General features: G+C 43.5%; 1 protein-coding gene across 1 annotated transcript in view; it reads left to right on the top strand.

Annotated features, from left to right (window-relative positions):
• PKD2 (polycystin 2, transient receptor potential cation channel) overlaps window positions 1–18,658 on the top strand; it is a 74,581-nt gene that overhangs the window by 50,703 nt on the left and 5,220 nt on the right. Inside the window, exons 8-14 of the mRNA XM_045284334.1 lie at window positions 4,199–4,366; window positions 5,885–6,066; window positions 8,075–8,195; window positions 12,891–12,989; window positions 15,731–15,852; window positions 16,084–16,201; window positions 17,378–17,541. Coding sequence (XP_045140269.1) covers window positions 4,199–4,366; window positions 5,885–6,066; window positions 8,075–8,195; window positions 12,891–12,989; window positions 15,731–15,852; window positions 16,084–16,201; window positions 17,378–17,541 — 974 coding nt within the window. The remainder of the gene's footprint in view (window positions 1–4,198; window positions 4,367–5,884; window positions 6,067–8,074; window positions 8,196–12,890; window positions 12,990–15,730; window positions 15,853–16,083; window positions 16,202–17,377; window positions 17,542–18,658) is intronic.

The following is an 18,658-nucleotide window of genomic DNA, read 5'->3' as shown; positions in this document are numbered from 1 at the left end:
CAGGCTACCTCGTCGATGCTGTGCCTGCCCTGATTCAATGATAGCTTTTAATATGTGTTGAGGTATCTACATGAGTTTCTGCATGAATGTTGGGTTTTGTTTTTTTTTAATTGTCATTTGGGTGAAAAGTACACAGAGCACATTAATTTTCCATTCTACAAATCATACACGGTTTGTTCTGTGACATTGACTGCAATCCTCACAAAGTAATAGCACGCTTAACCCTTCCTCCCTTCGCTGACCATTTCCCTGGGTCCTTGCCTGTCTCTTCCTGCTCTCTGAGCTATACCCATGGGCATGTGCCGCCCTTGTCATCTCATATGGCTGATGGTGCTAAGGGCTGCGTATCTCCCTGCTGTTACCTTACAGACTCCCGCCTGCCCGTTGTTGGACTGAAGGCATCATCAGCGTCGTCGTAATCATTTTCTTCCTGAGGTCTCAGTGTGGACATGGAGTCATGGCATAGGCTTTTCTCCCTTTGCTAGATTTCGCTAAGTCCTGGTACGCATGCTGACATTAATAGCATGCTTCATTGTGAGACCCTTAAGAGTTTCGATTGGCACCACCCTACCATATGTCACCCGTGACCTCCTTCCCACCCAGTGCCCTGAGACAGAAAAGTCTCTATGTAGTGTGAGTAAGTGATACATTTCCCCATGAGTGGTCTCTCGGCTGTGCCCCCACTTCACAATCATTGTTCTTTCCCGCACCCCACCCCTCAAACGGCATGTGCATCAAGCTGCTACTGAGTCATTCCTCGCTAGTGCTAGTTGACAAAACATAAAAACTATTTTATCCCTGTGTAGGTCAAAGAACACTTATCTTTCAGATCCGTTTTCCTACGCCCTTTTGAAACCCTCTCAGATTAACAACGGGGTGGTTATTAGGGGCCATCAGTTAGGGGCCTGTGTACAGCAGAGCGGGGAAATGCTGCCTGGTCCTGTGGCATGCTCACAGTTGTAAAGTTCAGCTTCAGCATTGTAGCACTGTGTCCATCACCTCGTGGGCCTCTTCCACGCTTTCACGGTTCCCCTGCTTTCCCCAGCATGATGTCCTTTCCACAACAACAGCCCTGATAGTAATAACAATGGTGGGGCTTCTCCACCAGGCACAGTTACCAGTGCTTTTCAGATACACAGAAGGTCGTTTCATCTGCACAAATAACCCTCCTGAGCTGCTCTGTCACTACCTTTCCGATCACGTGTGCGTGTTTTGTATAAATTCAGAACAAGTTAACTTTAACGCAAAATAAAATTTCCCATAGAAGCAGTTCAGTGTGGGACCCTTCTGAGTCAGCCAAGTAACATCACATAACTGGTGCAGTCCCTTGCTATGGGCAATCCCAGATCCCCCATGTGTGGATGAAGAGCAGCATCAGCATTTAAGGAGACTGGAGAGGCCATGATGGGAGGGTCATGTTTCAGCCCACTCCTCCCTGGGTAATGGCGGACTACAGTCCATTATACATGGTCATGACTGTTGTGTGGACACACCCTCAGTGTAGGAAACAACCCTCATTTGGAGACCTCTGGGGATGCAAAGCCTGCTCTCTGCTTTGCGTGGCTATGTTTATATATAGCTTTATTGTTTAACGAAAAAAAAACCTCCTACACCAACCCAAGACTAGTTAGAGGTGCTCTCTCAGTGAACCTCTGTCTATACACCCAAGTGTTTCTTGTATATATTTCTATGGTGGTGCCACAGGGGTATCACGAACGCCATATCCATACATAAAACTGAGATATTTGAAAAGACTCGAAATACGAGTAGGACTTTCTTCCCACACTCCACTGGCTTACTTTGACCCTGTTTTAGAGACTGCTGGAAAAGAGTACCCAGCCTTGTGCTTTGATGAAGAACACATAAGGTCCGTCCGTATCCGTGTCCGTCGTCTTCCCCCCCCCCGCATTCCATTTTCACTTTGAAACTTCTCTGACTAAGTTGATGTCGCCACCCTTTCTGCTCTTGCACAAGCATGCCTTGTTCGCCGCTGGGCCCTCAAAGCTAAGCAAAGACTTCTGGTCTTAACTTGCCCACCTTTGCTTATGTGCACCTAAACTTGAAAAATAGCCTCCTACAGATAAAGATACTAAATTCCTAGATTCACCGGGACACCGCCCCTCCCACACACTAATATTCCTCATTGTTTCTCTATGAAACTCCAGGGAGTCTACCCGCATGCTTCAGTCGGGCATCTGCTCTAAGCAGCAGTCTTTTGAAGAAAAAAAAAATATCACCACAATTGAAAGGACTCTAATCAGGCTACATGTAGGTAAGGTTGTGGAATGGTAGGCTTCCTGGGGTGAAATTGACTTACCCATATGACCGCTATTTCTGGGCATCCGCTGTGTGCCTGGTCCTGTGTTATCTTTGAGGAGATAGAGGAGCGAACACAGCCAGCCCCGTCTCTGCCCTCAGAAAGCTAGTGCAGAGGGAGAGTCCTTTTGCAGGCGAGGATGAGAAGCCCACAGATGAGAACTCCGAGGCAGTGACGGGATCAGAACTCTAAAGGCTCACACCCTCTCTCTCCTTACCTCTTGTCCCGGCTCTCTATTTCAGGGTTCAAGTCTCAAGAACACGTAGTGTATCAATGTGATTCTAATATGATACAATGGTCCCCACGTGGCTCCATTTGATCTCAGCTCCTAACCAAGAGGTTAGTGGTTCCAACCCATTCAGCAGCACCATAAAAGAAAGTCCTGGTTCTGCAAAGATTACAGGCAAGAAAGCCCTGCGGACTTCAGTGCTGTGCAAAGACACGAGTCACTCTGGGTGACTCAGCTCAATGGCAGCGGGAAGAAAAAAGGACAAATGGCCACGTGGCCGGTCTTCTAAACCTCTTCATGTGCAGAGGGAAATCATCCGGATTGGGGAAATGTCAAGAGCAACAAATGGCACGTGGGAAGAGTTGAGAGAGCTGTTGCTGGATGTGTACAGTCAACAAGTTCAGCTTCTCCCCTTTCGGCTGCATCTTTATGGGGGGAAAGACCTTTTCAGTGTATTCTGGAGGGCTCAAAGCACATCATCCTACCATCCACAGAACACTACAAGGCAGCTCGGGGAAGCCTTTAGAGAAAGGAAAAGGGAGGTGACAAGGTGGGCTTTTAGAGCTCTGAATGGCAGCTCAGGTGCCATCCACAGCCATGTGGACCGTGGCTCTGATAGAACCCTGCCATGATCTGGCCGCCAGGGCCCCTAACAACAACCTCTGGAGGAGGTCTAGTCAGTGGGTTTTGACCCTCACCCATGAGGAGGAAGAATGCGCAGGAAAGGTCGCAGGACCAGCCACAGCCCACTGACTGGATTCAGACCCCTCCTGAGGGCAAGCTCGTTATGGTAACACTAATGCTTAACACATACACCGTTTAATTCACAGTAACCGAAGCCAAACAGGGGCCTGTGTTTCGTCCGATTTTGTTTTAACGTTCAGAAACAAAGCAGATAGGAGAAGGTGCAGGTGCGTGAGTTAAAATAGAAACAAGAAAGAGGAGGGGCAGCCCTTAGCTTTTGTGTATTTTTTTCTGGGCCGGACTGCTTTCCTGAGCTCTCTGTCCGTCTTTCATAAGCTGCTTTGAAGACTGAGCTCAATCTCGCCTCCTCTTTGGTATGTCTTGTTTCCCCTCTTCACCTCATCTAACTCTTTAAGTTTGTGGTACCGTTTATCATTGTGTATTTATCTGGTCTTTAAGCAGAATCTACGTTTTTTGCGGGTGGGGTGGGGTGGAGGCAAGGTTTATGTGTTTCATTTAGCCCCTCTTAGCCCCCGAGAAGTCTCTGCCCTTAGCCAACCACAATGCGTTTGTGGAACAGAGGAAGGGACGGAAGGCTGGGAAATGGAGAATGACGAGAAAGCAGAATTTTTAGAAAGAACAAGTTGAGGCTGAGAAAAACAGAACGCTAGCAAGCGATTTCAGTGGAAGTGGTAGACAGAAAAGCGCAGGTTGTCCTGCGAAGCGTAATGTAGCTGGAGCGGCTTCGCAGGCATTGGCTTTCCAGTCCTGAGGCAGGAACTGCAAATCCAGGAAGGGCTCGCGCAGCACGGTCCCTCGGGTGGCTGACTTTCGCGAATGCTGTTGGGTTGAAATCATGGTGAGCCCTAGAATTTATACATTAGTTTAAAAAAAAAAATTAACTAGCCGCTTAAACTAAGTTAAAGGTTTCTAGTGTACTATAATGAACCGGAATCTCTGTGTTTCAGCTGTCGGTGGTAGCTATAGGAATCAGCATACACAGAACGTCGAGCGTGGAGGTGCTGATGCAATTTCTGGAAGATCAGAATGCATTCCCCAACTTCGAACATCTGGCTTACTGGCAAATCCAGTTCAACAATGTCGCTGCGGTCACAGTATTTTTTGTATGGATTAAGGTGATGTCTAGATTTCATCGTTTAGCCTTTTCCCCCTAGTATTTCCCCTCTCTCTCTCTCTTGTTTTTTGTTTTTAGCTTTCACGATATTTTTGCAATCCTAGACTAAATACCATGTCATCTTATAGACGTCCTCCACGGTGAGCGTGTCTCACCGTCTTCTGTTAACACGAGGCTTGACAAGTGCTGGGGGTTTCCAATGTGCCTCTGTGACCCCGTTCAGGTACCCCTCCAAAGCCGGCCATTTGTTGGACATCACACTGACTGCCATCACGTCCTCGTCAGCCCATAGCGACCCTCTTGGACAGGGCAGAGCCGCCCGAGTGGGTTCCTGAGACTGCCATTCTTTACAGAAATAGAAAGCCCTGTCCTCCTCCCGGGTTGCAGCCGGTAGTGTCGAACTGTGGACTGTGTGGTTAGCAGTCCAGTGCATAACCACCCTGCCACCAGGGTACCATGTTTCCTATGTACTTTACGTGTGACAGATGGGGCTATTCGTGGAAGATCTGTCCTTAAATAAATCAATACATAAAATTGAAAAAAAAAAGATCTGCCCTTGTAGGTGCAATGTAGCAAATTCAGTAAGAAATGTTTTCACTTTGTTAGTTGAGCCTGGTGCCCCAGGCGACTCTGACAGGGAGACAAGTCCAAGTGTCACCTGAGGGAAGCTAAACAGCTAGAGAATCAGGCACTAAAGCGAAAAGAGGAGGAAGTTCCAGGTGAAGAGGAGGAAACGATGGTGCACGTGGAAAGGTTTGCTGGACAGGACCTCCGGTGAAGGCCCACGGTTATCTTTACCTGGAATTAGATTGGAACAGGCTCCTCTTCGGAGTCTTTCCGCGGTCACCCATTTCCTTTCATTCCTAGGACATTTGGAGCATTTCCATACAGGTGAGAGGTTAGGGGCGTACGCATACAGTGAGCGTCAATTCTAGCGACGCATCACACTTGCGTAAGTCTGAGGCAGCTCCCCACCTGTCACCAGCTCAGGTTCCCTGACTGCCCTTTCAAGCAGTAACAACCAGCTACCTGTGGCTATTTGAATTTAAATTTTAAAAAATGAGATCCAATAAAGAATGTAAGGACTCAGTCACAAACTCCAAAAGAAACCAAGTTCACTGCCCCCAAGTCCATTCTGACGCAGAGCAACCCTGTAGGTCACACTAGCACTGCCCCTGTAGGTTTCTTCTGAGGAATGACAGGTAGTTTTGAACTGCTGACCTTGTGTTTAGTAGCCTAATTGTAATCCACTCTCCCACCGGGGCTCCTTTCTTCAAGCACACTCATCACTTTCTGAATGCTTACTATCCACACGTGACTAGTGGCCACAGCACAGGGCAGTGCAAGTAGAAAACATTGTTGTCATCATGGAAAGTTCTCTTGAGAGCAGCACTGTTCCAGAGGGTGTACACCCTTGGGACTCACCCAGTGTTTGAAACTCCTGGGCTTAAAGGGAGAGGGCATTTTTTTTTAAAATTAAAACAAGTAATTGAAGTCATTTCTCCCTTCTCTTTTATAGCTCTTCAAATTTATTAACTTCAACAGGACCATGAGCCAGCTTTCCACAACCATGTCTCGGTGCGCCAAAGACCTCTTTGGTTTTGCTATCATGTTCTTCATCATTTTCCTGGCTTACGCCCAGTTGGCCTACCTTGTCTTTGGAACTCAGGTTGACGACTTCAGTACGTTTCAAGCATGTATGTAAGTATATACACAAGTGTGAGGAGAAGTTCTCAGAGGCGTCAGTGCCCTCTGGAGGAGAAGGAACACCAAATGCTTACAAATATGTATTGAAAATAAAGTGACTTGCCTTTCCCAGAAATACTGGCTGCCCATGCATCATATAAGCCGATTGATTCTGGAATGCTGATGCTTCCGAGAGCAGCCCGAAGGTCGTGCAGTAGAACCACCTTGAGAAACCATCACTGTTTCAAAGACCGATGTCTTTTTTACAACACATGCGCGTGGTGTCTTTTAAAAGGCCAATGGTCTATTATTTTATTCCTGTTGAATATTGTTAGCATAGATGGAGCTTCATATTAAGTTCTAATGGCGGGGGTGGGGAGGGTAGGGGGGGTGATATTGCTCACAATCTAGGAGAAACTCAGGAGCTTTCTATCTTCTTTTGCCAAAGTTCTTCGGCCAAATATGATACAAAAGGCCCAAAAAGTAAATAAATAATGAGACCAGATTGACCCCAACTCTATCTTACAAATATGGCTAGACCAGAACATGTATACTGCTACAGATGAGACTGGGTAGGAAAGATGGAACTGATTACAAGGAACTATATGTGACCTCCTCCCTAGGGGACGGACAACAGAAAAGTGGGTGAAGGGAAACGTCGGACAGGGCAAGATATGACAAAATAACAATTTATAAACTATCAAGGGAGGGGGGAGCAGGGAGGGAGGGGCGAAATGAGGACCTAATGCCGGAGGGTTAAGTGGAGAGAAAATGTTTTGAGAATGATGAGGGCAATGAATGTACAAATGCGCTTTACACAATTGATGTGTGTATGGATTGTGATAAGAGTTGTATGAGCCCCTAATAAAATGGGGAAAAAAACTCGCTACACAGGGAATCCAGAACCGAGAAACCCCTCGGGACCAATAAGGGGAGCAGCGATACTAGGAGGGGAAGGGGAAGGCAGAGTAAGGGGGAACCAATCACAATGACCAATGTATGGCCCCCCCACCCAGGGGGACGGACAGCAGAAAAGGGGTGAAAGGACCCAGCAGTTGGTATAAGACATGAAAATAATATTGATAATAATATATAAATTATCGAGGGGACCGTAGGGGAGGGCGGGGAGTGGGGGAGGGGAAAATGAGAAGCTGATGCCAGAAAGAAAATGCTTTGAAAAAGATGATGACAGCATATGTACAGATGTGTTTGACACAATAGATATATGTGTGGATTGTGATAAGAGCTGTAAGAGCCCCCAATAAAATTAAATTTGAAAAAAGAAAAAGAAGAGAAAGGTGGTTGTAATAAAGGGAGTTAGCAGGGCTTTGGACATTGGAGGAGTCCTCCTTACTGCTGCTGTTTGATCAAGTGAGGAATGAAATGAATTTTACTGAGGAAGACCCCGCACCGGCAGCGTGCACTCAGACCCCACTCAAGTACGTGTGAGCAGCTTGGATCTCTTTGATGATGTACCATTTTAGCTATCCTTCAAACATCTTTTTTAAAAAAAGAAAAGGCGGGGCTTTTAATTCGGACCCAGGATGACCGTGGTAGAAAGTTAGATAGATTACCGATGTTTTACCCAGGTCATATACCACAGGCTTGAAACATTCTAGGAAAACTAAGAAGAAAAGGTCATGGAATTTCCCCATGAACTTTTTGGCAGGCGCCCCCCCCCCAAGTCTTATCAGTTCTTATCAGATAATAACTTTATATAATTTAATCATGTTTAGTTTTTTGCCAACTGGAGACAGCATTGACCATGAAGTAATGGCCCTCAAACAATGACCGTCTTAAATGTGAATGATGCTAAAATATGATTTAGCACGAAAAAATCCTCTCTATGGCAGCAGCTTTCCATGCAGGTGACTAGCCAGGCCTCCCCAAAGGGGGACTGGCAGGGCGGCAGCGAGCTACATGGTAGAAGACCCCACGTGTGGCATCATCTTTAGGAAATGTTACATCAACCACGAGACAAGCTTTGCTTTTGCCATTTTGGTGTTCTGTTTTGTTTTTATAGCTTCACTCAATTCCGTATCATTTTGGGCGACATCAACTTTGCAGAGATTGAGGAGGCTAATCGAGTTTTGGGACCAATTTATTTCACTACTTTTGTCTTCTTTATGTTCTTCATTCTCTTGGTATGTACATTTTCGTTTACCGTGAACAATTGAAACGTTTTGCTCAGGAGTCGCCGGCTGCTTCTCTTTGCTCTTGCACCACCGGCGCCTTTTCCTGGGCTGTTGTTTCCCCGGGAGCCGCGGGCAGGAGACGGAAACGTGGGTGCTAGGACATGGACTAGACTCGCATGATTTGCCAGTTTCTAAGTCTTAACCAGGGATCTTTTCCCTGGTCTTTACATAGCCCTAAGTATGCCAAAAACATTAGGTAAAATGCCACGTTAGTTATTTAACACAGCGCCCAGTTGAAAAAGTAGAATACACTTCCACGTTGGTTTCTTTAAAACCTCTGATTGTGAAGGAGGTGGGGGTTACACGCCAGGTGGTCATTTTGATACTCAACCACTGTACTTAGCGACACTCCCCGAGCTGCTTACTCTGTGTCCACGCCCTGCCCGCACGGTCGTTCCTCTTCTTCTAGACCGTTCTGTCCCTCCTCACCTGCATTCACACCTGTCGGCCTGTTAGCCTGTCGCTTCCCCTTCCTTTCAAAATCTGTTTCTTTCCCTATGAAAACCGTTATCCTGCTTTTTTTCTCTTCTGCCAGTGGTCTCTTACAATATTTACCCTTCTGTGATTGACTAACCACTCAGCATTAACGGCCTTCAAATCCATCCATGTGGTGAGGGGCTACGTTCCAACTTCATTCTACGATTCTGTTGCGTGTTATTACATGCTTTACAAGTACAGATGTCAGCATGTTCAGAGTCAGTGTTGAGCATGACTTGGCTGGCCTCTCTATGTCTTCTTTGTAAGCAACAGGAACGGACAGAGCAAGCTAGATCCAAGAATTCAAGACTGTTAGGGACTGAACGATTGTCAGAATGAAGATACTCCATTTGAAATTGCTTACGTGTCACACATCTAGAGACACATGATGTCACACAGCTTACAGAGGATAATTAAATATTAAGTTTAAACCTCAGTCTGAACACTGAATGGACATTACTTTCAAAATTCATTTCAAAATAGTTGTTTAAAAAAAAAAAAGTTAAGACAACAATTGCGGGAAGCAGCGAAGAGAGCTCAGCACACAGTAGGTGCTCAAGAACGTAGACCCACTTGTCACCATCCCATCCCAAGAGAACTTCCCTTAATTCACAAAATCAGAACGCCAAACCCAGTGCCCCGTGCCTGTGATTCGGACCCACAGCGGCCCTATATGGAATTTCTGGGGTTGTAAATCCTTCCCGGCTCATCTAGCATGACCAGGGCTCCCTTCTTTACCCCACAGAAGGGGAGAAATTATGTTTGCTTTGTATTTTATTTCTGTCATGTTGGTACACATGAAATTTTTTTTCCTCAGAGGTAATTAAGACTTTTTAAAAGGCATTTTCTTCTTTGTCTTCATAATATTGCATCCAGTTTTGCCCTGAGAAGGTATAAAATCAGTTTCACTTAGGCAATTGACATTTTTAAAAATCCAAGCAGGAACATTTAAGACTCCCTTTATGCAAAGTATCGTCTTAAGAAAATAAAATTGTTTTCATTTTCAGTCAATTTTGTAAAGGTCTTTTATGAATAATTACATTTTAGTAATTAAGTGTAAATAAAACAAACACAAACAAACTCACTGCCATGAAGTTAATCCCAATCTTTAGAACTGCGCCTGTGAGTTTCCGAGACTATAACTCTGTACTGGAATAGAAAGCATCATCTTTCTCCCAAGGAGCCACTGGTGGTTTTGAACTGCTGACCTTATGGTTAGCTGCCCAACTTGTAATCACTATGCCACCAGGGGTCCTTTAGTAACTCAGTGTAAGTCATAATATGTGTGGCACATTAAATCTATAACTACCAGGACCAAAAGAATCGGGAGGTATGATCTAAGTACCTGGTGTACCTGTATTGGCTAGCTTTCAGCTTAAGCCTCCTAAGTTTCTGTTTCCTGTCATATAAAGAAAAAAGCGGGGGAAATTGGGAAAAGTAAGCCTGTGTGAACTTGGAAGTACTTTAATTTCTGAAACCATGGGCTTGCTGCAAAGTAAGAGAGCAGAAACCAGAGATGGGAGAAGCTCTTTAACTGGCCCTTTAGTTTCTGCCTGGCCACCCACAATTTCTTAGTCTGTCAACCTGCCGAATAAGGACCATCACAGTGGCAATTTAAATAAACTCTCAAATAGTCTCTTTTCAGTGTTGGCATTTAGTAGCTAACACCTTCTAGACGGTTCAGTTATTTGATCAGGCTAATCACCAGAACACACAAACACACACATAAAACTCTCAGTGTTTGTTTGAAATAAAAGTAATTTTTATCCACCCACACATAAAAAGGAATTACCCTTCTACTTTTAATAAACAAAGGCTAATATTGATATAAACCTTTCTTCTTTTTAAATAAAAATACTTGTTGAAATATACACAGCAAAACATACATCAGCTCAGCATTTCTATGGGTATAATTTCTGGCAACCATCTTCACTCCTTTTGCAAATTATTCCATCACTGTTAACATCAACTCACTTCACTCTAAATGCATTATCTCTCCTTTCAAACTGCTCTTGTCAGTCGACAGTTTTTTTAAGAGTACAATGCTCAAGGCAGGCATTCTTCACGAATTAAACTAAACTATTGCTCAGAAAGAGCCCTGGTAGGACAAGGGCATGGCAGGCTATGCACTGAGCTGCTAACCAATGTCCTCCGTGGGAACCCTCAGGCGCCCCTTGGGAGAAGGATGAGGTTGTGTACTCCCATAAAGATTGACAGTCTCAGAAACCCACAGGTCTGGTCCACTCTTCCCTGGAGGATCACTATGAGTCAGAATCAACTCAGTGGCAGTATGTTTGAGTTGCCTATTGATGGATATATGACTTTCTTATAAGGAAAGGAGAGGCTGAGTGAAGGGTTAGCTGCCTTTCCACAATGCTTACCTTGCTTAAACAAGAAGCCTGTAAGTCCTGAAATGGTCCAGCTGAGCAAACATCCTGCCACCCAGGGGGAAGTCCCTAGTATAGGTGCCCCCCACCCCCCATCTGACAATTAGGTGAACCTGCTGAGAGAGGAGGAGGGGGGTAAACGTCAATCCCCAAACCTGTAAGAGCCTTTCTCTTGACACTTGATGTTTTTCTCAATCTCAGAGGATCCATACTTTTCCATCCTTTTCGATGCAGGCACTAGTTAGTTAACAGCCATCTGGAAAGGAGAACGGAACACTGATTGCCTGAGTTGGGAGGTAGAAGGTGGGAGATGTCATTCCAACTGCCCTTGTCTGCCCTTGGAATTGAAGATTAGATCAGGGACTTTATATTTTATTCTCATTTCTGCTACAGAATCTTAAACAGCATTCTTCTTTCATAAAGATTTAGGGTTAAGCCCATCAAAATAATAGAGCCTGTATTTGTTCATTCATTGAATTGTCCAATAACGTTTTAGTGAGCTGCTCTTCTTCCGAGTAATGTGCTAGGTATGGGGATACAGTGGTAAGGAAAAGACAGTTTAACCCTGCTCTGTGTTAAGATTCCCTAGACATGAGGTGGGGACAAACGTGCTCAGATACTCATCACTGTCAAGTCAATCTGACTCATAGTGACCCTGTAGGACAGACTAGAATGACCCCATAGGGTTTACAAAGCTTACATCTTTACAGAAGCAAACTGCCATAATCTTTGTCCCAAGGAGTAGCTGGTAGGTTCAGACCTCTTGGTTAGGAGCCATGTACATGAACCACTGTGTTACCAGGGCTCTTCTAATACTCAGACACCTAACTATATAGTTACACACTGAAAAGGAAAAGTGAAGGAAAGGTATATAAAAAAAGGGATCTGATCAATTAGATGTGGTCTTTCCAGGAAGCCTTTCGAAATACAAACCATGTTAGAAGCAGTAACCATTTCTGATGGCAAAAGGAAAAGCCAAGAAAAGAAACTAATCATTAGTGAGTAGTCGTATACTATATAGTTCTTCCCATGCATCAGGCCCTGTCTCAAGTCTGTTATGGAGATCGGTACATTAATTTTCACTGTTAGAATGATTTTATTATGTTCCTGTCAGGTAAGTACAAAGATAGCATTCAGATTGAGGCTTGAAAAGGTTGACAACATCAGCATGGCAGTGCCCAGGCTGAAACACGCATTTGTTTAACGCGCAAGTCTCTCTTCCCCACTAACCTTTTCTTGATTCTTTGTCTAGAAGACTTGACTGTTCCCTATGAATTATTTTTGAGTGGATTCATTCAAGCACAATGAAGAACCTTACAAAGGTCTTCAATTCGTTGACATATGCTTTGTAAATCTCAAGTGTTTGTTCTTTACTAATATTGGACTTGGTTAGGCACAGAATTCCACTTGTTCATTTTACCTATTGAAACTTGAAGTACTTTTTAGAGTTCTATATCTCTACTAAATTATGTGCATTGTAAAAACTATAGAAAAGGGGATGAATGAACAAAAAGAGTAAATGAATTCCACCACGTATAGATACATTCAGAGTCCTTTGTATTCCACTCTTGTGTCTATCTGGAAAATGTATCTCAGTAGATGGTTAACACTAAGTCATAATATATATTGATGTGATTTAATGAAAGAAATCATTTTCGTAAGTATGATAGCAAATTTTCGAAAAAGTGAGTAAAAAAAACCAGATTTCTTTCGAGTGGCGCTTGCACAATGTACTGTGAGTCCTTTCTCTAATCGGTGTTTTCCTTTGACTTGCAAACAGAATATGTTTCTGGCCATCATCAATGACACTTACTCTGAAGTCAAGTCTGATTTGGCCCAGCAGAAGGCTGAAATGGAACTCTCCGATCTTATCAGAAAGGTAGGAATGACCTTCCTCTGCATGTTTTATTTCCTGTACACTGTGCACCTTGCCGAGGCCAGGTTTCCAAAACAACATCCATCTCCTGAGTTGCTCCAAACAAAGAGCAGATTTCTCTTTCAAGAAAAAATGGAATATTATCTTTCTTGGGAGTCTTGGTGGGGATCCATGCTACGTAGGACTTAAATTCAGGGTAATGTTTCTGCCCTGGAAACGAAATGCCCAGTCATCTCAGACTGCTGTTGACACCTCCTGCGTTTGTCTTGACACCTCCCCTCCGTGGCGGTGCGCACGTCGAGGGCCAGAGTTCCACAGAAACTGGAAGAGAGGGTCAAAGAAAGACCTGTGGCTTCTTCTACTTCAAACTCCATTAACAAGCAATGAAGAGTTTGCGGGGCCATGCTTAGTCTTTGACCCTTTGTCCTTGCCCTTCCCAGCTCACTGCCATGCAGTTAGTTCTGACCTGTTGGTTTAAAAGAGTTCCAGGAAAAGGTCGAAGGCCAGAGGCCTGAGAACTTTTACTTTGACACCATCTCAGGAAGGAGTAAGTTGTTCAATGGAAGGGCAGGCCAGGAAATTGGGGGCGGCTTTGTTCTCACAGTGACTTCTTTATTTGGTTTAAAGTGGAAGCCCCGTAACAACAAACACTGTTAAAGTACACAGCTTGTTCCATAACCTCAATTTGCTCGGATAGAGTGGCTTTAGAACTATCGTGTTTTTTCCCTCTTGGTTCCAGTCACAGGGCTGTGCTGTCTGTGAATAATGCTACCCTGTAGCTGTGAAAATAAACTCCTTTAGGTGGACTCTAAGATTTGTGTCACCCTGAATACTGAAGAGTCAGTTACACGTTAAGAAGTTTTTCATGTGTGTCCTGCCAGCCTTCCCTTTCCTCCGTTGTGATATGTGCACCCTTATTTCGTATAACACTAGTCCCCCAGTCACATGGTGTGCGTTTCACGTATTACAGTATGCTAACTTGAGACATCAAGTGAAAACGTAACTGCTAGCCCTTCAGTCCACACTTCACCGTGGACATAGCAGATGCATGCTGTGCTCGGGATCCATCTCATCACTTCCTTCAGAGTCTGGTGGTGGTTGGTCATTGCAGATGTGCTATTCCGTTGATGCGCAAGCAGCAAAGCATGTAGTTGTGTTGCCTCTTTATCTCTGAATGGGAAGCCTCCGCTGACAGTTTACAAACATGTGCAAGTGAAAGAGAGGAAAAGTGGTAACCTATCAAGTTGATTCTTTCCATAAAGCGCGGAGTAGAACAGAAATCTGTAAGGAGACAGACTGGCCTTACCTTCCTCCTATAGAAAGAGGGCTGCTGGGTTCAGATCCCTGACCCTTCAGCAGCTGAGCAACTTAACCACAGTGCCACCAGGACTTAAAGTGTTAGCCTAGGAAGCGAAGTCTCCATTGCATGTACATGAAACAAGTGTGACATAGATGATGTAGATGCCTGTGGAGGGGTTGAGACACTGCTAAGTCTGGATGTGTAGCCAGAGGCCCTTAGTGAAGGTACACTTAGAAACCTAAATGAGGAATGTGGCTGTGATGGAAAGAAGTGAGGCAAAACACTTCACATATAAGGAACTTTCGAAGATGCTTCACAACATTGGAAACCACAAAACATGACAGGTTAGATGTTTATCCAAACGGATGGGAGTGTGGCAGGTAGCCAAAGCATGGAAAAGATGCCCCCTCCACATCGGCTAACACAATGACTAGAAAGTAAGGGCTGTCCAAACTACACGTGGTGAGTGTTTACCGAAGAAGTAAAACACTAGTGCTCAGTGTTCAATAGTATTAATCTCCATGTTCTACATAAGTATTAGCTTTGCCATTTCCAAATGTCTTTATAACGTTATAATTGGCAGGAAAGGAGTTTTTAGTGTTGGAGTTTTCAATCGTTTTATTGGCATGTAGCTCACAGACCATAAAATGTAATCGTTCAGTCATATGAAGAAGAGTTGTGTGGTCAGCACCACCATCAATTTCTTCTCATAGCCATTGTTAGAGCCCTTGTCCACCCACCCTCCCCTGCTACCCCCCTAGGTCATTATGAATCCAGCCACTGCCCCTCTGGATTGGCCTATCTTGGATTTCTAATACAGAAAATCATACAAAACACAAGCAAACCCACCCAGAAACAATGACAAAACAAAACGGAGAAAAACTCACTCAAAAAGAAAGCAGAAGATATTAAAAACCGGAACAACTTTAAAATAAATTAAAAGGGAAATCAAATGATAAGGCATTACATTTTACTTTTCGGTCAGAAATTGTTCACGGTCACAAAACATCATTTTTCCATGGATGGTTAAGATCATTTTGTAAAGTTTCAGCTTGAGGGTCATTTTAACATTCTCACAACACCAGGCAAAGTAAAACCCGGTTGAAGCTCATAAATATCCTTATCTTGATTTCCCTGAGTTCCCTCCCGCTCCCTCCCACTTATGTGAGATCATATTTCATCGATAACTCAGGTTTTGCTGCATGGCAATTCTTGTATCACCTATACTGAGCAGTAGGCATTTCATTCTTCTTGATTTATTGAAACACCACAGGAGTTTCATGGAAACCTCCCGCTCCGTGTGGTCGTCCATGTGTCCATCCAACATGTACTTGTCCAGTGACCAAGCGCTCGTCTGGTCTCTGGGTTGACAGCCATTACCCTGTAGGTTGATGAAACAAATGGAAAATGAGCGCATAATACACCAAGTCTTTTCTCTCGGTAGGGCTGCCATAAAGCCTTGGTCAAACTAAAATTGAAAAAAAGTACCGTGGATGACATTTCAGAAAGTCTGCGGCAAGGGGGAGGCAAGTTAAACTTTGACGAACTTCGGCAAGATCTCAAAGGGTGAGGCTCACATTTCCTAAGATTTCTGAAGATACGTTCTTGGTGGCAAGGGTGTCATTGATGCAAGTATTCATAGAAAGGAACTGTTTTCCTAGAGGTGGGTGTCTTTCTGGCATCTATTGTAAGAGGAAGCCTGGCCTTTGTCTCGGTTCCCCCTGTGTTTTGATGTCTGTGTTTGAGTTGGGCCCGGTACAAGAATGAGTTCATCTGTTATCCTCTCAATAATTGCAGGAAGGGCCACACTGATGCAGAGATTGAGGCAATATTTACAAAATATGACCAAGATGGAGACCAAGAACTGACCGAACATGAACATCAGCAGATGAGAGACGACTTGGAAAAAAAGAGGGTGGGTCCACTTTAAGACAGCATGATTCAATTCGGTACCTCCAATGTACCCAATACCAGACCAAGGGGTAGGCTATTGAGAGAATCAGTTCCCCCCCTCCACGTCCTCCCATTAGCACTCACACTCGGAGTCCCTACCCTTTCGTAAGAGCCCATCAGAGTGTAACGAAGCAGAGAAGCATATAGATAATGTAAAGATATCATAAAGGCTATGAAAACATAATAGTGCTAGAGTTTGACAGTAAAATAAACCAACTAGTTTAGTAATTCTTTAATGGTGTATGCATCAGTACCTTGTTTATTCCCAACCTTTTACATAATGTTTATTCCCAACCATATTACATTATGTACAAACACAGTTAGTTAGCCTACAGGAAAAAAATGATGCAAAATGAGAAAATATAAAATGAGGCTACGGATGAATCTAAGACACATATGCTTATTAAGATTGGGATGCAAATTAGGCCTTAAACTTCCTAGTCATCAGCTTGAAAAGAAAAAATTACTTATGTATTTCATAATGTCCTGTTTATTAAAAAAAAAGATTTCTCAGCAGATATAAAGTTAGCTATTCTTTTAGGAATTCTAATCAGCAGCCATTCTTTTAGGAATTAACATTTAGAGTTGACTACTCTACTGAGTAATCAGAAAAATAAAGAAAAGCTTTAGCATTAACTTTAAAGTTACTGGTTAAACCAAGTTGCATGGTAAACTGAGGTGCAGAGAATGTTCCTTACTGGAAAGGAAAATGGGAAGGCCGCTGTCCCCAGAGCAGATCAGATCCAGAACACTGGTTCCCCTACGTGCTGCTGCACAGAACAGCCCTGGCCGCTGAGAGAGTGTTCACCAATCAGCGTGAAATGTGGACAAGAAGACAATGAGTAAAATTTTAAGTCAAACTTCTCATTCCGAGATAACATGCTTCCTGGGTCAGATCTATTAAAATATTCTATAAGTGCATAATCATGTCTTTCTGTTTACTTTTCTCTCTACTTTGTTATGTTTTAATTTTTTCTTATACAGTTAGTAACTCCTTTCTTGTCCAAATGTGCTTCAAAAATCGTCAGCCTATTCATTGTAGAGGTTTGAGGCTCGGACTCAGGTGTCAATCACAATGAAAGCCTAAGTAAATGGCAAACACCGTTTCCTATGTGCCTGGCTTCTTGGTTTTCTTCAGGAGGACCTGGACTTGGATCACAGCTCCCTGCAACGCCCTATGAGCAGCCGAAGCTTCCCACGCAGCCTGGATGACTCTGAGGAGGAGGATGACGAAGACAGTGGGCATAGTTCCAGAAGGAGAGGCAGCATCTCCAGTGGGGTTTCATACGAAGAGTTTCAAGTGTAAGTATCAAGACAGAACGCAGGGTGACGGGAGTTCAAATAAGACCAAGGAGTTTGCTCTAGTTCTCCAAGTTCACCCCTTCCTATTACTAACCACTCATTCTAATTCACAACTTTTCCCCACTGTTTGCACGACCAGTATGTTCATCATAGGAAAATTAACCAAAAAATAAAATATTAAAATCTCCCATCTTACACATCTCTGGCTCATTGATTTTTCAGCAATTATCAAGAGCTTTTAATGGAAGAGGAATCATCTCTTCAACAAATGGTGCTTTCCATTTGCAATTAAGAGAAATTCAACCCTTCCCTCACACCACTGACATGAAATAGCTAGAAGAGGCAGATTCATAGAGAAAGTAGAGGAGAGACCACCAGTATCTGGGAAACAATTAAAGAGTTGCTGCTGTATCCAGACAGCGATGCTGTCTGGGATGAAGAAGTCTGACGGCTGCAAAACTCTGTGAATATGATTAAAATCGGAAAATACCATGTTTTGCCACAATACAAAATGCATAGGGGAAAGTCTCCCATAGTCCCACCAAGAATGTCTGTTAACACTTTAGTATTGCTTCCGTTTATATAGTTACCAATTTACATATGTCTATGGGAGACATGACTTAGATATAAGGATACAAAGAGATTGGAAATAAAAGGGTGGAAAGAGATATATTGTGCCAATAGCAAGCAGAGAAAAAGCTGCCATCACTGTAGTCATAAGAGATTTAAAAAAAACTTTAAATTAAAAGCTGTTATTAGAGATAAAAGATATTTTTATGAATATAAATGGGCTAATCACTTGGAAAGATGTAACAATTATAAACACGTGTCTGCAGTAGCATATTTATGGAGTAGCATACAGTCTATACTGGACAGTGTTCTCTGAGCATAGTCAGTTATTACTGAGTGAACTGTTCTAGAGATATTTCCTAAGTCTTTTCGGTTTATTTTGTTGTTCAAGTCTTACATTTCCACGTCGACTTCCTGCCTACTTGTTATCTCCAGTTTTAAAAGTGGAGTTTTAAAAATCGTGTTTACCCACCAATTATGATTGATCAGTTGTCTAGATCTCCCTTCACTTCCCTCAGGTTTTGCATCGTGAATTTTAGAACTCTGT

This window comes from Echinops telfairi, unplaced genomic scaffold (assembly GCF_000313985.2).
Source record: "Echinops telfairi isolate 266 unplaced genomic scaffold, ASM31398v2 ScPeMD7_7468;HRSCAF=8506_0, whole genome shotgun sequence".
NCBI lineage: Eukaryota > Metazoa > Chordata > Mammalia > Afrosoricida > Tenrecidae > Echinops > Echinops telfairi.
Note: the sequence above shows the minus strand (reverse complement) of the source record. Positions and strands in the feature narration are given on the sequence as shown.